Source organism: Jaculus jaculus, chromosome 10 (genome assembly GCF_020740685.1).
Source record: "Jaculus jaculus isolate mJacJac1 chromosome 10, mJacJac1.mat.Y.cur, whole genome shotgun sequence".
NCBI lineage: Eukaryota > Metazoa > Chordata > Mammalia > Rodentia > Dipodidae > Jaculus > Jaculus jaculus.
The window spans coordinates 61,895,302-61,913,848 of NC_059111.1; the positions used below are offsets into that span (position 1 = coordinate 61,895,302).

At 40.7% G+C, this 18,547-nt stretch overlaps 1 protein-coding gene across 3 annotated transcripts in view; it reads right to left on the reverse strand.

Annotated features, from left to right (window-relative positions):
* Positions 1–18,547, reverse strand: part of Cdk6 (cyclin dependent kinase 6) — a 256,826-nt gene that overhangs the window by 128,303 nt on the left and 109,976 nt on the right. For all 3 annotated transcript variants that reach the window (XM_045160492.1, XM_045160493.1, XM_004656227.2), the window contains exon 4: positions 11,909–12,076. In XM_045160492.1, coding sequence (XP_045016427.1) covers positions 11,909–12,076 — 168 coding nt within the window. The remainder of the gene's footprint in view (positions 1–11,908; positions 12,077–18,547) is intronic.

Here is an 18,547-nt window from a genome sequence, read left to right on the forward strand (position 1 = left end):
GCCAAAGGACCTTGGTTCAATTCCCCAGGACCCATGTAAGCCAGATGCACAAGGGGCGCAGCATCTGTTCATTTGCAGTGGCTGAAGGCCCTGGAGTGCCCATTCTCTCTCTCAAACAAATAAATAATAAAATATTTTTTTAAAAAGAAAGAGTAATATGAAGAGAAGGTTGGTGTGTCCACATTTGCACAATTACTAAAAAAAAAAAAAAAGGTCACTCTTGAAAGAACTTTCAACTTTATTTTTTATTTCTATTTATGTATTTGACAGAGAAAGAGGGAGGGAGGGAAGGATGGAGGGAGGAATAGAAAAAGAGAGAGAGAGAGAGAGAATGGGCATGCCAGAGCCTCCAGCCACTGCAAACAAACTCCAGATGCATGTGCCCCCTTGTGCATGGGGTGGGGGGAGCGGGAGAAAGTATGGGTAGAACGCTTGTCTATTATGTGTGGGGACTTGGGTTTGATCCATGGCACCAAGAAAAATCAACTTATATATTTATTATATGTATGTATCATATACATGCGATTTAGTTTATACTGTAACTCCATTATTTCCAAATTTAAATTAGTAATATTTAACATTAAAATAGCTGTGATTAGAACTAGTACCACTGAGACCTAGTATGCTCTATAGCAATTCAACCAGTTATGAATCTGAATAAAAACAACAATATCTTAGTTTTCCAGACTATGATTTAAATCTGAACACTAGTTTTCAGTAATGAAAGTAACAAAGCAAGCTGGATTCCTGGTGCCTAAATCCCAAGATGCTCCAGATAGAAGCTGTAGGGAACCTTTCAGGGAAGTGGCCATTGAGGGACGACATCCACTCCTGTACTAACAACTCATCACAGTCTCCAAACACTCACCGAACAGCTTCTATGGGCTTGTGTGGCACATTAGATGCTGAAATGAATATTTCATGATGTTAAGGAAGCGATGACAAAAGTCAAACAAATGGGGAGTATTGCCCCTATCCTGGGGAGTCCGCAGACTTCAGGAGGGTGAGGTACTGGCTCTGAGAGTTTATTGGTTGAGGGAAAGGCAATCTCAACACAGGGAAGAACATCTAATGTATGGAGACACCAAATCTCATGACACGCTGCTCCTGGGTGGAGGAGAAAGTCTGAGATCGTGGGGTGTGTGCGTGGGTTTGGGGAAAGAAGGTCAGAGAATGCAGAGTGCATAGACTTGTGGGTAGTGTGGAGCCACTGGCAATTTGAATTTTGTCTCTCCAACCTTGCTGGCTTCCCACGGTGGTCATGGCCACTTCTACTGCACCCTTCAGCAATCCAGTCCTGTCTTTCCAGGAAAAAGAAAGTCTGCCTTCCTGCCCAGCTGTAGTCCCAGTCGTTCATCCACTGTATGAAAATGAAGGCTTATGGTCAGCTAGAGAAATTTTCATGAGTATATGCAGAGACCATCAGTTTACGAATTTGTTTTACATACTTGATAGTAACTATTTTTTTTCCTGTACAAAAGTTTCAGTTGTATTTTTTAAAAATCTGCCTTTTCTAAAGTAGTAAAAGCTAGTTTTCTGGAACTAGGTTACAGACAGACTTTGGCCCATTTAACAAGGTCAGACTGTTTATTCTTGACAGAATTCTTTCCCACTGTAAAAAGGTACTTTTAAATGCCACATTCCAAATCCAGTGCCAGTAAGCCACTGAAGCATAGTTTCCCACAAGAACTGACACCACGTGCAGTCCTACCTCACTGAGATCGTCCAGCGAACACAAGGTGCAGACGTTATTTAACACCAGCATGAAATCTATCAATTGAAGTGTATCTGCCACATATCCGGAAAAACACTTCTACACATTTCAGAGCATGGATAACCTTTAATAAGTAATTCATCAAAATAAAAACAAAAAGAATTATAATTTAAAAGAAATTAAAACAGCAGAAGTAATTTGTTATGTTATATTAGTATCTGAAACCTAGAAGTAGTAGAGATTTTTATTTTTTATTTTGGGGTTTTTATGGTTGAGTTGTTAAATTTACAGCTCCATTTCTAGATTCTGCCAAATCTTCAAAATAAACATATGAGCAGCACTAAAGCAAATTCTCCTACATTTTCCCTTCTTCCCTTTGGATGTTTCCCTGAGACTCTAAGGTAGATTACACCTCCACAGCCAATAGTCAAGTTTAACCTTCACATTTATGAGGGATTTGAAGATTATCAGTATCCTTGCAGATGCTGGATCAATAATGTCACTTGTCCTTAGTTTCAATCCCTACAGAAAAGGAAAGCTAAAAATAGGATAATAAAAGAATGTGTTCAACCACCCAAAGAGCATCAGTGAGAAACAAATTTGGGAAAATAGCATAAAGCCAATAAAGTGAGGCTAAAAATCCAGTTATTACGATATAATCACTGAAAAATTTGTTGAGCTGGAGATATGGCTCAGTGAATAAGAATGTTTGCTTGCTATGTAGGCACGAGGACTTGAGTTCAACTCCCAGTGTTCACAAAACAAGCCAGGCATGTCCACATATGTCTATAATCCCAATCTCGAAGGTAGTGGAGATAGGAGAATCACTGGAACTCATTGGTGAGCTAGTCTGATGGAAAAACAGTAGGTCTGGGCTCACTAAGATATGCTGTCTCAGGGAAATAAGGGAAGGCAATGGAAGAGGACACTCAATGACTCCTCTGGCCTCTGTACATATGTGCACAGAGCACACACATATCTACACACATAAGTGTTCATACACATATACATACCCCCAAAATGAAATGTGACTTCAACTTTTGCAGAGATCCGTGAAAACAGACAGAAATACATACCTAATCTTTTCAAGAACCCACACATGGACCAAATAAAATTAAAAAAATAATAAAGTACTTTCTTTCAAACCTTTCTTGAGATAGTATAGTTCCTCCAAAGATACCAAGAAGTCTTAGATTTTGAATAAAGCTATAACATGTACAAAATAAAAGTACACAAGTTGGAGAGGTAGAAGGTTTGTGATCAGGAACAAAAATTTGAAGGTTAGGAATGCCCCCCGCCCAACAAACATTCAAAATGTACATACACTCCCTTGGGGCTCAAGTTTCTGTCAAGAGCAATACAGGCAACTGTGACTATTAGCTGAAATTTTTGTCTAAAACAAATAAAAATAAATCTTCAGGCTTATAATTGATTATGCAATGACATATAAACATCAATATGAAAAGTGCAGAGATGGAAACTCATCCAGGATTCATCTGTGAGAGTAGGCAGTTGTGAAACATGTTCAAAGAACCATGAGACACTGAATAGTGTCAGATGATTAATGCGTATTTATGTGCATGAGGTTATCTTTGGATGAGAGTGGTGGTACAAAGAGAAGTAAACTGGGGCTGGCCCATGAACAAATGAGTTAAACAAACAAATAAGCAAGCAAATTGTACCTCATGCTCCAGAGTTTGGATACTTTTTATTTTTATTTTTTAGTTTTTCAAGGAGCATTTTTTAGATACTGGAGCATTATAAAGATTCATTCATTTATTCACTCTGTATAGACCTTGAGTTGAGTGACTAAAGATGGGTATGTCCAATTGTGGTGGATGTCAAATGTCTCCTATAGGCTCATGTAATCCCCAGTCGGTGGCACTGTTTGGAAGAGTTGTGGAACCTTTAGGAGGAAGAGCCTTGCTGGAGGAAGTGTGTCATTGGGGATGACCTTTGAGGTGTATAATCAGGATCTACTTTCTTCCCCTGACTCTGATGAGATGTGATGTTGACTTCCCACTCCCACCTGTCAAGATGAAAAACTGCATGCCAAATAACCACCTTCTTCCGTAAGTTGTTTCTAGTAGGGCATTTTGTTCTAGTAACTAGGAAAATAACTAATACATCAATGTTACAAAACTTTCATTAACAGATCTTGACTTATACTATGAGACGACTGAAGCCCAGGTAAGGAAGGTATTGCTACCACCCCCTTCCTTAAAAAGGTAGTAGTGACAGTTATAAAACACAAACTAACACATATAAAGAGTTAAAGAGACACAAAGATCCAAGTCATAGAAACATTGTTTTATATTCAGTTCCGAGGACCATGCTTCATAGTCTAGATATGGGAATAACACCTTTTAGCTAAGCAAATTTAGAGGTTAACATTATTAGATAAGGGTTTTCAGATTATTTCTGACCCAGCACAGAAGTGTATTCCCGTAAGAATGTTAAAGAGGAAACAATATTATGTTAGCTTCTGAATCCCTGAGAAACCTTGGCTCATAAGACTTCTCTAAAGCATTTGGTCAAACTTAAGACAGTGGTTGGTCTTCACAGTTAAATCTGACCTCAGGCTTCTGAGATTTGAATGGCACCATAGAGTGTGTGTGTGTGTGTGTGTGTGTGTGTGTGTGTACTTTAAAACCTATCTATGCCATATCTTGATAGGACAAGCTAAACTGGCTCAACATGCATGTAGAAAACAAGCAACATTCAGCCTTTTCTCTGAGTAAAATATCCCCCAGGCAGGAGCACTACATTTAATCTGTGTTTGTCCAGAACTAATTCACAACAGTGACCACTTATGAAAGAGCTAGAACTGGGTGAGTCAAATGTACACCTATTTTCTTTAAACAAGGAGAGCAGTCATTTGATTTGCTTCACAAATATAGCTGCTGTAATTAGATATCCACATGCATGTGCACCCACCTACAGCAGCTCTCAATACAGTAGAGAATTCATTCTTTTTCTACATGGGAGAAATTCTCACAGTGGTCATCAATGTTTGCCTTTACTGTGAAGCAGTTAACCTATCAGATGGTAACTTGGAATGTGTTTTATTACCACTGAGAATGCGCAATGGAGGAGGATCTGGACGGGGTTTCATGTTTGCTTTGGCTCGGGCATTTTCCACGTACCTAGCCCTGCGAATCCTAAAGAAAAACGTGTCCTGTTCCCAGCTCTATGCGCTGGCCCCATTGTGTTCCACTTCCCTCACTGGTGAAAGCGAAAACGAAACCGGCACAAACCCTCCATTGTTAACTATGAAATATGTACTGGCAACTGGAAGTTTTAACAGAACAGACCTGGTTGTGGCACCGCCAGATATGGAGCTGGGAGGGAGCGGCAGGAGCCTTTCCTACTTTAGAGGTGCATCCTGCACTCGCACGGACCTGCTGACACGACGGGGCTTCGGTTTTTTCCATGGTACTCATGAAATGCTCTTGGTCTGACTCATTCAGTGGGCATGGCAGCCTCTGGGACTTCTGAGGGAGCAGTTCATCTGCCCAAGCTGAGGCACAGACCCTGCCAGGTCTCCATAGTAAATACAACACGCACGAAGAGGAAACAAGCATAAACAATTTATTTTCCCCTATAAAAGATGACATTGTTCTCTGGTCTTGCTTCACTTTGTCACTTGAGAGTGCCAAATGGGTGCCATGCAATAAGCTATTCCAAGCACATTCACAGAAAATAAGCACAGATTACTTTGTTCACACAGTCAATGGACCTGCATCCAGACAGGCTCTTAAAAGTGGGTGCTGGTGACCTCTGAGCATCCCGCACCCTGGCATGGGTGAGGAGTGTGGGTTTCTCTGAGCCCCAGCCTTGGTAGGTACCTAAATGATATGGAATAGTAACCTATTTCTTTCTTGTATTCATCTGTGTTTTCAACTATACATTCTTCTTTTGGTTTTTCGAGGTAGGGTCTCACTCTAGCTCAGGCTGATCTGGAATTCACTAGGAAGTCTCAGGGTGGCCTCGAACTCATGGTGATCCTCTTACCTCTGCCTCTGAGTGCTGGGGTTAAAGGCATGCATCACCACGCCTGGCTTTCAACTATATGTTCTTTAATGTGACTACTTTATTCAGACCCACTGCTTATAGGCTCTGAGGGCCAAGACCTTGTCCATTTTTGCTCCCTGTCATCACCTGGGTTCACTGACAGCACCTGGCACGTGGAAAGTAACTGGTAATTATTTGTTGTCAGAAAGTCACAATTCCATTTTATTTTCTGTCCTAGCCGTACAAAAATGCTGCTGTCTGAACCCAAACAATTCCTTGCAGTTTACCATTGCTACCAACACTGTGCTGGGTAAGAAACCATCTATGGTCATAGGCCTAAGAAAAGGATGTGAGTAGTTCAAACACCGTAAAACTTGTAATACTTAATAACACGCAAATAAAGCAATTTTTAGAATCTTCATTCAAACCATTAAAAAATCCCAAATGACTTAGGTACTTTGTACAGCTAGATTTATTATTTACGTATTTTTTTGGAGAATTTCTACATCAGGAAGATGTATTTAGGACATGTGCCTCTTTTATTAGGGGAGATATGAATACAGAAAAGAGAAAGGGAATATGACTCAATTAGTAAGAATTTATGAAGTCATTAAAAAGAACATTTCTACTCACCATTAAGGAAAAATGCTAATTATTAACAATAAAGGGTTTTAAAAAAGGTCCTGAAAAGTTACAGTGAGACCACCACAGAGAAGGTCAAACCTGAATTTCATTCCAGAAGGGGAAGTTAGTGGGGTGCCAAAAGAAATGACCTCATCTTAGAGTGAAGATTTCCAAGATGCTTTATTGTGACTATCCTGGGAGTGCTTGACCCTGACTGCTGGGGAGTTGGCAGTCACAACTGGGTATAAAAACATCTAAACATGATCTCCTCATAGTAAGTAATCACTATTTATGTGCTGTCAAGATTGTGCACTTGTGTGCTTTTAAGAGGGTAAATATACAAGGAAGTGAACTCAGAGAATGCTTGATTATTCATAAGCAACGGCACACACAAGATATGCAGGTGCACATGCACGTCAGAAGTTTTACTATAAAAACTACATTTAAAAAATAGAAATAAACCATGAGACTCAAGTTCATGCTTCTCTGTTCCCCACTGTGTCAAAAAGGGCAACAGCTAGTTCTTCAAGAGACATATATTTAAGTGGACTCAAGCATTTGTAGGAGCCACAGATATCTGTTCTATAGAACTGGCAGTTCCATGGAACATAGTCTGATATCCTTTGAAGTGCTAGTCATCAGTGAGGAGAGACTGGAAGAAGAGATCCCAAGCAAGGGGGGGGGGGGAGGGAGAGAGAGAGAATGGGCACACCAGGGCCTCCAGCCACTGCAAATGAACACTAGAGGCATGTGCGACCTTGCATCTGGCTTATGTGGGTACTAGGGAATCGAGCCTCTAACCAGGGTCCTTAGGCTTCACAAGCAAGCACTTAACTGCTAAGCCATCTCTCCAGCCCAATCTTACAGTTTTTAAAGAAACGGGGTAAAACAGGACTGGGGAGATAGCTATCTGTAAGGTGTTTGTCTTGCAAGCATGAGGACCTGAGTCCAATCCCCCAAATCCATATGAAAAATCTGGGTGTGATGGTGTATGCTTCTAATCTTAGCACTGGAGAGGTGAAGACAGATTGATAGTCAGTCTAGCCTACTTGGATGAGGTCACACATGGCTTTAACCCCATTCCTGCAAGGGGCAGAGACCAGACACTTGCTGGGCCTTGTTGACTAAAAGTGGCAGTTCTGGCTTGAAGGACAGAAGCCATCTGAAGGACATACACAGATGAGTGATAGAGAAGGGTACCCAAGTTCTCTAGTCTCTGTACACACATGCACTAGGAGAGCCCATCTGTAAACACACAAGTCACAAACACATCTAATACCACACCACACCACACCACAATACACACACACACACTCTCTCTCATACATACACGGATATACTCACACACAAAATGAAATGGGTAAAGTCTTTTTCTCTGTACGTGCGTGTGTGTGCATGCATGCATGTGTGTATGTGTGTGTGTGTGTTTGTATGGAACATCAGAAACACAATATTCCCAACGACACCTAAGTGCCGTGCTGGAGGCAGCCCACTAAAGTCAGGCATCTAAAGGATATTTTATTCTTGAAATTGGTCCCCAATTTATCTGGTCACATAAGCTTAAAACATTTGGCCTTTTGTTGCATTCGTTGCAGACTACCTAGGCTAAAGCTACATTCAAGACTTACAATGGGGCTGGATAGATGGCTTAGCAGTTAAGATGCTTGCCTGTGAAGCCTAAGGATCCAGGTTCGATTCCCCACGTTCGATACATAAGCCAAATGAAAATGGTGCATGGGTCTAGGGGCCCCAACGTGCCCAATTCTTTCTCTATCCGCCTCTGTTTCTCAATATCTCTCAAATTTTAAAAATCTTAAAAAGGACAATGATTGCTAAGCTAATTTCTACCAACACCATACTCCATTTATGAGATAATAAACATCTTTAAAAAACAATAAATATCAGAGCATGAAGTGTTACACTCTAAAGTATCTGAAAGGCTCACCTGTCTACAATACTTGAGTTTCCAGTTAATTCAGAATAGTGGCATGAAGCACACTGGTTCAGAAATTAGAAAGCGGTGGCTCAAGATGCATCAGACAATGCCTTGTGGATATAATTACTGCGAACTGCCTCTCAGAGGTCTAGGCTACATGTGAAAAAATTGTGATGTTTGCAGGAAGACCTTAAGAATATAAGCTATTGTCAATGGTCCAAATTATTTATGCACATTATTCAAATATACATAAGTTAACATAGGCAAATTAAATTTACCCATTCTTTCATTTGAAAAATGAATTTTATCGTTGAAGAGCATGGAATGAAACAATCAAAGACAATGTTTTCAAATAAGCATAATGATGATGATCATGATAATAATAATAATAAAACAATAACAGTAATTACTCCTATATTTCCAGTCTTCTATTCAGAATAAGAGTAAGTCATACAGAATGTGTTCACGAGGCAGCAGTAAGGATTACTGTCAATATAAGGCATAAACTGTGAACTTTTGTTCAAATCATTCTTTTACCCCTAATATGAAACAAAAACACAGCAGGTCATTTTCATGACTGCACAAAGATGTCTGCCAATGACTCAGTCAACACTATGCTGCCAAATGGGCTCAGACATTTTCGGGTCTATGTCTCAGTAAGTCTCATAGTTTATTAGCACCAGGTAAAGTATGCAGGAACACTGAGACCATTAAATGTATACATATTCCCTCCCTGTTGTTATGATGACTCAAATGCATGCATCTATGTATTTGCATTTGTCAATTTACTTATTAAAAAGTACTCCAGTAGGAAAAGATCATGACATCAAAATAAAAAAGAGACTGATTGAGACGGGGAGGGGATATGATGGCGAATGGAGTTTCAAAGGGGAAAGTGGGGGGAGGGAGGGCATTACCATGGGATATTGTTTACAATCATGAAAGTTGTTAATAAAAGAATTAATTAATAAAAAATAAAAAGAAAGTGCTCCAGTAATGCTACTGAAACAAACAGGGTGAATAAAATCTGGCATCTCTCATCAAGTGATTCACAGATTGCTAAATAAAGACCAAAAATAACTATTCACATGAAAGCAAGCAGTATTATTAAAGACACCGCTGTAGTAACACTGAGGAAAGATAGGAGGGTCAGGGGTGCCATAAAAGTACATTTAAGTCAGGCTTAGAATATATGGAACATATTAGTATTTTTCATGGCTGTAAGATTTCAGTCTTGAATCAGTTAACTTGCAATTCGTTTACCACTCTGCAAATTAAGTTGATTCCCAGTTCCCGTATGACATAACCTACTGAAAAATGTGTATTTTAAGGAAGTGGAGTGTTGTCACATCAAGATACTAAAAATATATGCCAATTAAGTCTAAAAGACTGTGAGTCGAATTTTCATATGTGGTTGAAAATCAAAGCATCATTATATTCTGTGTTTTTTTTTTTCCTTTAAGAAGGAAAAAAAATACAAAAAATAGTGGGAAAAATGTAAAATGTCATACCCCAAAGGAAACATACTGTTTCATTGTTGCCATTAAATTCAACTATCACTCTTTCAAATAAAGTCTTTTCTGGCTGCTAATATCTTTTGCATATGTCACTAGAGGAAATGCAGAACAAATAGTACAAATGAGATACTGGGGGAAAATCACACATTAATATATGCCTTTCCTCTTTTCTCTGCACATGAAATAATTTGTCCACATTTTTCTGTTTGAACATATCAACTTTCAGCAAGAATGGAATGTTAATTGATGTTACTCACAAACTGGACTATCATTCCTCAAATGTAACAAGCAGAAAAGAAATCAAAACAAAACTCAACTGGGCTTTCTATTTTTATTTATGGTGATTAGTGCTCACTTTGGGGGATTAAAATAAAATATCCGGCTCAGTTACAGCTCATCCTTCCCTCAATTAACTTACCCAAGGAGACCAGTTACTTCATCTGCTCCCTGAAGACTCCTCAATTACAAAGCCTATTCAAGCTTCTCCCCAGCGGCCCCCCACCACCAAAAAAAAAAAAAAAAAAAAAACAACCATGTGCAATAACTTCCTAGGGAAGCCTGAAGCCTACCTCACCCTTCCACTGGGGAAACACAGAGACTCAACCCCTTCTGGTGTGATTATGTAAGAACACGAGGGTTCTATTACCAAGCCCAAAGCTGAGGCCTATCTTTAAATATCAGCTCAGGCCTTATCTCCTCAAAAGCACAGCATACATTGGGCAAAGAGGAACCAAACACAATTTATCTTTCAACAACATAATGTATTTCAAAGACTCTTCTGAAGCAATCCTGCTGCCCAGGGTAAAATATATAATGTTGGGAATGTTAGTAGTTTTCCATAGGAAGGTTCTAGGATAAGGATTTAACCTAGTTGAGTGTGGAGAATGTAGCAGAGTACTTTTATAAATTGGATTTTCCCCTAAGGCAGGTTACCTGTCTCAGAGAATTTCTGTCTTCTGATTTTCTACTTCTCAGCTGAAACATGACTTCAGTTTGGAGTTTTTGTTGTCGTTCATGAAACACACACATTAAATGACAGAAGCAATTACCCCATCATCTCACAATGACAGTCAAAGATGCCACCACACAGTCTCCAACAAGGTTCCCAACCCAGGGCAGTGGTACCCCTGGTTTGAGTACCTCTTTGAGGAAGAGGATAGATTTTTTTCTTAAGGTTTAATTTAATATCTGTGAGGGGAGAACTCCTACAGCTTTTTCCAAATCAAGGAGATCATCTGTGTCAACCTCCTGTCCTCAGATAGTCCAGCAAAGGGACATTCTTTATTTAGCTTTCAGTATCTATGCATGAACCTACTCTTTAGAAAGCAGGATTTTTTGAAGAAAAGGGTATTATTAATACATGCTACTCAGTTGGTCTTCTTAGAGTTTGAGTATAATTTCATAAAAATTCCTCTCATAAACAATGAACTATATAAGGAGAAATAGAAGCTACCTAAAGTCAGTACCTATTAAGGCTTTGCATCTGCATGAGACAAAGAACAGCATCATAACTAATATTCTTGCAAAAGAGGGCTTTTGAGTTCATTCTTTCTCATCTGCCTTAGGTGAAACCTTTACCTGGCAGGACAGTCCTACTAGTTCATCATTCAGGGTGGGCATTCACGTTCACTGTCAGCTTAATTTCTCTCTTTCCAGATAGGACTACAGTTTTGGAGGGGTGCTTTACCCCACTTTCCTGGGTTGGCACTGTATCTGTCTCTCAGCCCCAATGCTGCAGGCAGGTCCACATTCCCAGCACCTTCTATCCTGACGTTGGGCTATGTGCTTCCCCATTATTATCTATTCCACTGTGAAAGCAGTGGTTATGGTGGAAAGTATTTGGCAACTTGTAACTGATTCCTTTCTAGTGGCTGAGCTGCAACAGGCTATTTCTGCAATGAGTCCCAACTACAGCAAACCCACCGAGATGTGTCTGTAATTGTAAGCAAAACGTCTCTCTTACCCACTGCCAGAGAAAAAAAGTGCAAAGACATTCTGTTCACTGGCTAACCATGCAGTAATTACATTAGGAGCATGAAGGGGTCAGTCTATCATTCAAAACAGAAAAAATAAGCTAAATTAAAGGACAGCATTCTTACTCACCACTGAGGTAAGTGCCATCTGAAAACTATAGATGCGGGCAAGCCCAAAGTCAGCCAGTTTTATTTGTCCACTGCTGGTCACCAGAATGTTCTGTGGTTTTAGATCACGATGCACTACACGGTGAGAATGAAGAAAGTCCAGACCTCGGAGAAGCTGAAACATCATGTCCTAAATGAAACAAACAAACAAAAATCAATAGATGCTCAAAAAATTCATAAGCTATATTTACCACTGAACTCTGAGTACTTGTTCAATGCTTGGCCTAAATTGCACATTTGGCAAGTACCAACTGAATGAATAACCAAATGAACAAAGATACCAATTCCCTACCTCTCCACTCTCTTATCCTCATGAACACTATATTTTCCACTCTCAATTTGTACTTCATTATTGAAAGAACAATTTAAGAATAGTTTTCTGTGGTATATAAAGTGTTCTGGAAGGACATACCCAGACTAAAGTCAGTGGCTAATGCTGGGTAAGGGCAGAAGGAGGTGTTAAGAGGGTAAAGTATTTCACTTCATATACTTATAGTATTTAAAAAAGGTAAATATTAATATTTTAATAGTAATATTATTTTCAAAGTGTTTAATCCTAAACAGTTATTATGTGTCACTTTTACTCCTCCCCCCCCCCCCCCGAGATATGGTCTCCCTGTAGTCCAATCTGACTTGGAATTCACTATTTAGCCTCAGGCTGGCCTCAAACTCACAGTGATCCTCCTACCTCTGCCTCTCAAGTGCTGACATTAAGGCATGTGCCATGATGACAGCCTTTGTGTCACTTTTTAAAGCTCATTCTGCTTAGCATTAATTTAGTCCACACCACAACAATGAGATAAATAATTTCACCACATTATTTTACATGTCAAAGATCCGATTACTGAACTACATTAGGTAACTGCCTCAAGTCACAACACTAGCAAAAGATAGTTTTGATTGAGATTAGAGTCCAGAGAAACTGGATTCAAATCTCCAACACAGTTGTTTATTAGACAAGTGAATGAATATGTAAAATGAGACAATTCATTTACCCTCACTGATCCCATGTTTCCATCTGTAAAATGGAAAAGTTGTAAAACCTATTTCAGAGAGTCACTGTTTATAAAGTGATTAGCATAATAGTAAACAGAGAGCTTCTACTCCTGTTGTTGTGAATCATGGAACAGAAAGAAAATGAGAATAAGTATCAGATATTTTTATAGTTTTAGGTCTAATAAAATTTGATCCTAATTTTAAAAACTCAGGAACAATGCCTGAAAACTGGAACTTACAGCAATGGCTACACACAGTCCTCTGAAATCTATAATAAACTGGTGATATCACCCTCTAATATTGTGAATATGATAAACACAAGGGAAGAAAGAGGTATTTGGTTCATGCAAGGGCTGTGAAAGATGACTGGATAGCTTTGTGGACCTCAGAGTACAAGGGGCAGGCCTTAAAGATACATATGTTTACTAGCTGGACCTCTGTCATGGGCCATGGCATAGTTATGTGTTTGAACACTCAGTCCAGCTGGCTGTTTTGGGAAGTTGTGAAACCTTTGGGTAATGTTGGGTCTAGCCAGAGCATACAGGACACAGGGGCAGACCTTGATCGAGCTTCACTTTCAGCCTGAGTTTTCTGCTTCCTGGTCAGCTACCACAATGTTACCAGGTACTTCACACTCCTGCCGCCACAGCTATGAGTCACCTCCTGACTTGCCTTGATAGAGTCAGTCAAAAGAAACTTCTCTTCCTTTAACTTGCTTCTTTCAGGTACTTGGTGACAGCAATGTCAAAGTAATAAATATGGAAAATTGGTACTGAGAAATAGGGTTGTTGCTGCGATAAACCTGACCATGTGGTTCACTGGCTTCTGGAACTAGTTAATGGGAGGAATGTGGAAGTTTGGAGCCATGGGTTACAGAAACCCTAGGATGATCTAAGCAGAGCTTATGCGGGCCATTCTAGAGGAAGTATGTAAGACTGGACTGCTGATAGGAATGTGCATAATAAAGACCACAACCATAAGCTTTCTGAAGGAAACCAGAACTCCATCATCAGGAACTGGACTAATGACCATTCTGGCATTTGCATCTGGTAAATGATCTGGGTATGTTCTACCTCTGACTTAAAAATCTGAATGAACCCAAGTTCAAAAGTAACTGAATTGTTTTTTTGGCAGAAGAAATTTCAAAACAGCACAGCATGTCATGGCATGATTATTATCTACTAAGTTTGCATAGGAAGAAGTCACAGCAAAAATTGAGAAGATAGATATAAAAATTATAGTTTATGAGTATAAGTTCTTTTGAAGGTATGAACAAAGCAGTTATGGTTGTAAAAGAGATGAGTGTCTGTTATGGTTAAATTCTGTTGTTAACTTATTAGGAATCCACAGACATTTCTCTTGGGTGGGTCTGAGATTGCTTCCAGGAAGCACTGACTGAAGGAGGAGGTCCTTCCTCCAGAATGAGCCCTTCCCCCACAGTGGGTGGCCCTGTGGGTAGTAGACTGTATGTAAGAAAGCCCTGACAGAGGGAGCCCCTTCCACCCACCTGGCTGCCAGTGCTGCTTTTTGGCAAGTGCTTTACTTGCATGTCCTTCACTTGCAAGTGCATCTATCTATTTGTTGAGTTATCCTGTGTCAGCACTGGGACGACCAAGTTTCCTCGGCCTTCCAGTGTGGACTGAAGACCAGCAGCTTTTCAGGAAACTGTCAGTCCTTCAGTGCTAGATTGGAACTGCTGAGGCATCCAGCTACTGGGTCCCTTGACTCTCAACCCTGCAGACTGCTGTTGTTGGACTACTGTAACCTAATCCAATAAGTTCCCTTTTTTAAAAAAGTATTTTATTTTTATCTATTTACTTGAGAGAAAGAAAGGGGGGGGGGAGAGAGAGGGAGGAGGGGGAGAGAGAATGGGTACACCAGGGCCTCTAGTTACTGCATGTGTCATCTTGTGCATCTGACTTACATGGGACCTGGAGAACTGAACCTGTGTCCTTAGGCTTCACAGGCAAGTGCCTTAACTACTAAGCCGTCTCTCCAGCCTTAAATTCCCCCTTTGACACAATTCATTCTATTGGTTCTGTTCCTCTAGAGAACCCTGACTAAATACAGTGTTATTAAAGACAAACCGCAGATGTTGCATTAGAACTGTAAGGTCAGTGCCAACAGTGTAAAAGTATAAGCCCATTTGGAGATCTCGTATTTGAAAAGAATGCCTGATAAGAGTGCCTGAACAGAGTGCCACAGCAGAGGTCCCCTGCTTTAAAAGGACTGTCCAGGGAAATGTTTTCCCAGATTAGCTACACAGGCACTCAGAGGCAGTGCAGTCAGTCTCTAGGGAGGTCAGGCTACAACTGGAGTTGGCAGTGGAACTTGTCCTCTACATGGTACTGTTTTGCTGGCATGCAGAATGAAAGAGTTATGGGTCATGGAGGCTTGCACCAAGCTTCCAGAAAAAAAAATATGATGAGGCCAGATAATGTGAAACAGGCCAGGGGTCACTGAAATGAGGCCTGGAGAAGCTGATGCGTGAAACTAAAAAGGTGAATGAGTCAAAGTTTCAATGGAAACCACAGAATGCTGGAGATGCCAGCAAAATGGGATATCTGCTGAGGAAAGCTATGGGCACCGAGTGCAGTCAGGCAGCCCACGAGAGCCATGTGCATGCACTACAGTTGAGAGAGCCACAGAGGAAGGGCTACCCAAGGCCACTGGAGCCCAAATGATGCCACCATGAGACTTGAAACAAATCTCCAAAGTTTGGTGTTTGTCCTGCTAGGTTTGGTGCTGCTTTGATCTTACTATTCTCCTGCTCCTCTTTTGGAAATGAAAATGTTTCTTCTGTGACAGTGTGGTGGTTTGAGTCAGGTGTCCCCCATAAACTTAGGTGTTCTGAATGCTAGGTTCCCAGCTGATGGATATTTGGGAATTAATGCCTCCTGGAGGGAGTATATTGTTGGGGGCGGGCATAAGGGCTTTATAGCCTGTGTCCAAATGCCAGTGTTTGGCACACCCTCCTGTTGCTGTGGTCCACCTTCTGTTGGCCAGGGGGTGATGTCCACCCTCTGCTCATGCTATCGTTTTCCCCTGCCATCGTGGAGCTTCCCCTCAAGCCTGTAAGCCAAAATAAATCTCTTTTTCCCAGAAGCTGCTCTTGGTTAGGTGATTTCTAACAGCAATGCGAACTGGACTGCAACAGACATTGTATATTGGAACTTGCCTTTTGATTTTAAGAGATTGACAGCTATGAGTTTGCCTTGAATATCAGTAAAGACTTGGGACTTTTCTTTTTTTCTTTGGGGGTGTGTGTGTGTGTTTTGAGGTAGGGTTTCACTCTAGTTCAGGCTGACCTGGAATTCTCTCTATATAGTCTCAGGATGGCCTCAAACTCACAGTGATCCTCCTATCTCTGCCTCCCAAGTGCTGGGATTAAAGGCGTGAGCCACCACACCCGGCTCAAGACTTGGGACTTTTAAACAGTGTTAGGGCTATTAAGGCTGCAGACTTTTGAAGTCAGACTGGATGCATTTTGAATTATGAGATGGTCCTGAGCCTCTGAGGGTCAGGGAGAGAAAGCTATGGTTGGCATGTGAACTAGTCTCTGCAGGTTCATGTGTTTGAGTACAAGGGTCCCAGCTTGTGGTTCCATTCTGGGAGACTGTGGATCCTTGGGAGGCGGGGCCTGGCTAGCAGACTTAGGGTTAGCAGGGGTAGGCCTTGAGAATTACAGCTTTGCTTGCTGCTGGCTATCACGATGCTCTCAACCGCCTTACGTATTGGCCACTATAGCCAAAGCCACTCTGGTCACTACACCTTCCCTGCCAGATTTACTGTAAACCAAAGTAAATCTCTCCTACTTAGGTTGCTTCTTTCACATATTTGTTCAGAGCCACATAAAAACAAGTGACACGCCCACTAAATCAGTTCACAGTGAACAACATAGTGTTTGGCTCTTGGTTAAGGCGTTGGTGCTTTCCCTGGCCTTCACAGTTCTGTCTTCAAATCCTAGCTTGTTTGAAACCCAAGTCTTAGTTTTCTTACCTGTCAAATGAAGACAATAACATCTGCTTTCCCTAATACTAGGAGGTTCAAATGAAGTGATGTATTAAGAATTGAGCAGATGGTCATTGTTAGGATGGTTGCTGGGAGGATATCTTCAGTTTCCCGGGGGAGCCAGATTCACAAAGGACCACAAGACCACATGGCTGGTGCCCCTGGTGCACAGGTCGGTGAGAACAAGGTGCTGAGACATGCATGGCACAGGTGGGTGAGAGCCCCTACTGAGATGTGCTAAAAGTGGACATTGAGAGTCGGGGGCTGCCTCCTAAACTTCCCAAAGCAGACGCCCTGGAGGATTCTATACCATTGACAGAAGGTTTGGAAGACGTGGGCACCACTGCAGGTCAGACAACTTACAAGAAGCACAGGACACTGCAGCCAGCATTCTTCTGTGGCGGCCAATACGTCTTTACTGGAAACACGCACACGACTTGTAAGCACTGGATTTACAAAGCATGACTAACTCAAAGTAATGTCACGCTGGCTCCTCATCTTAGCTTCCTATACACTAAGCATCGCTGTCTAAAACAGCACAGGGAATATATTCGCCTGGCTCCTGCTGTAGCCTTCAAACCATTTAAACAGCCAAGTCACAGGATAAAATTTAAAATTCTGAAGTAATTAACTTGTTAATAAAGATCATGCAAAAGCCTGAACTACTAACAAAAGTAAGCACTATCTTCCTGCACTATCTATATAATACATATTCTAATTTATTGTAAAACTTACCAAATAAATATATGTATGCTTAAGTTTAAAGATGAAATGTATATTTCAAGAGGATGAGAAATAACTTACAACCCTACTACTGAGAGACCAGAGAAAACTTCATTATTAATATCGTAGTGGGTTTATTTGGTCACTCCTTAAAAATTATATATATTATTATATTTGCATAAATAAATAAAACATTTATTTAAATAAGTTATTCTGTGCACTTCATTCTTGGCTTTTTAAAAAACAATTTATCAGGATGGAGATAGAGTTCAGTTAGTCAAGTGTTTGGACCTAAATGCAAAATTCCATCATCAGAACCCATGTAAAAATACCAGGCATAGTAGCACAGGCTTTTATTTTTTATTTCTTTTTCTTTTTTCTTTTTTTTGAGGTAGGGTCTCACTCTAGCTCAGGCTGATCTGGAATTCATTATGTAGTCTCAGGGTGGCCTCGAACTCATGGCGATCCTCCTACCTCTGCCTCCCGAGTACTGGGATTAAAGGTGTGCGCCACCACGCCCAGCTGGAGCACAGGCTTAGGTCCTAGGGCTTGCTGGCCAGGCAGTCTAGCCTTACTGGCCAGCTCCAGGCCAGTAAGAGACCCAGTCTCAAAGAGAGATGGGCCTCATTCCTAAAGAACACTAAAAGTTATGCCATGGCCTCTAAGTGTGTACTGTGCACTGCACATACACGAATGTGAACACATATACACGTGTACACATACATTAAGAAAGCAACACAATTCATTATGAACATTTTGCACTTTTGGTAAAATCCCTCTCTATATTGCTTGTTTTATATTCTGTAATTTTTTTTAAGGCAAGCCCAACAGACTGGCCTTTTTTTTTTTTTTTAAATGAGACACTGTAACT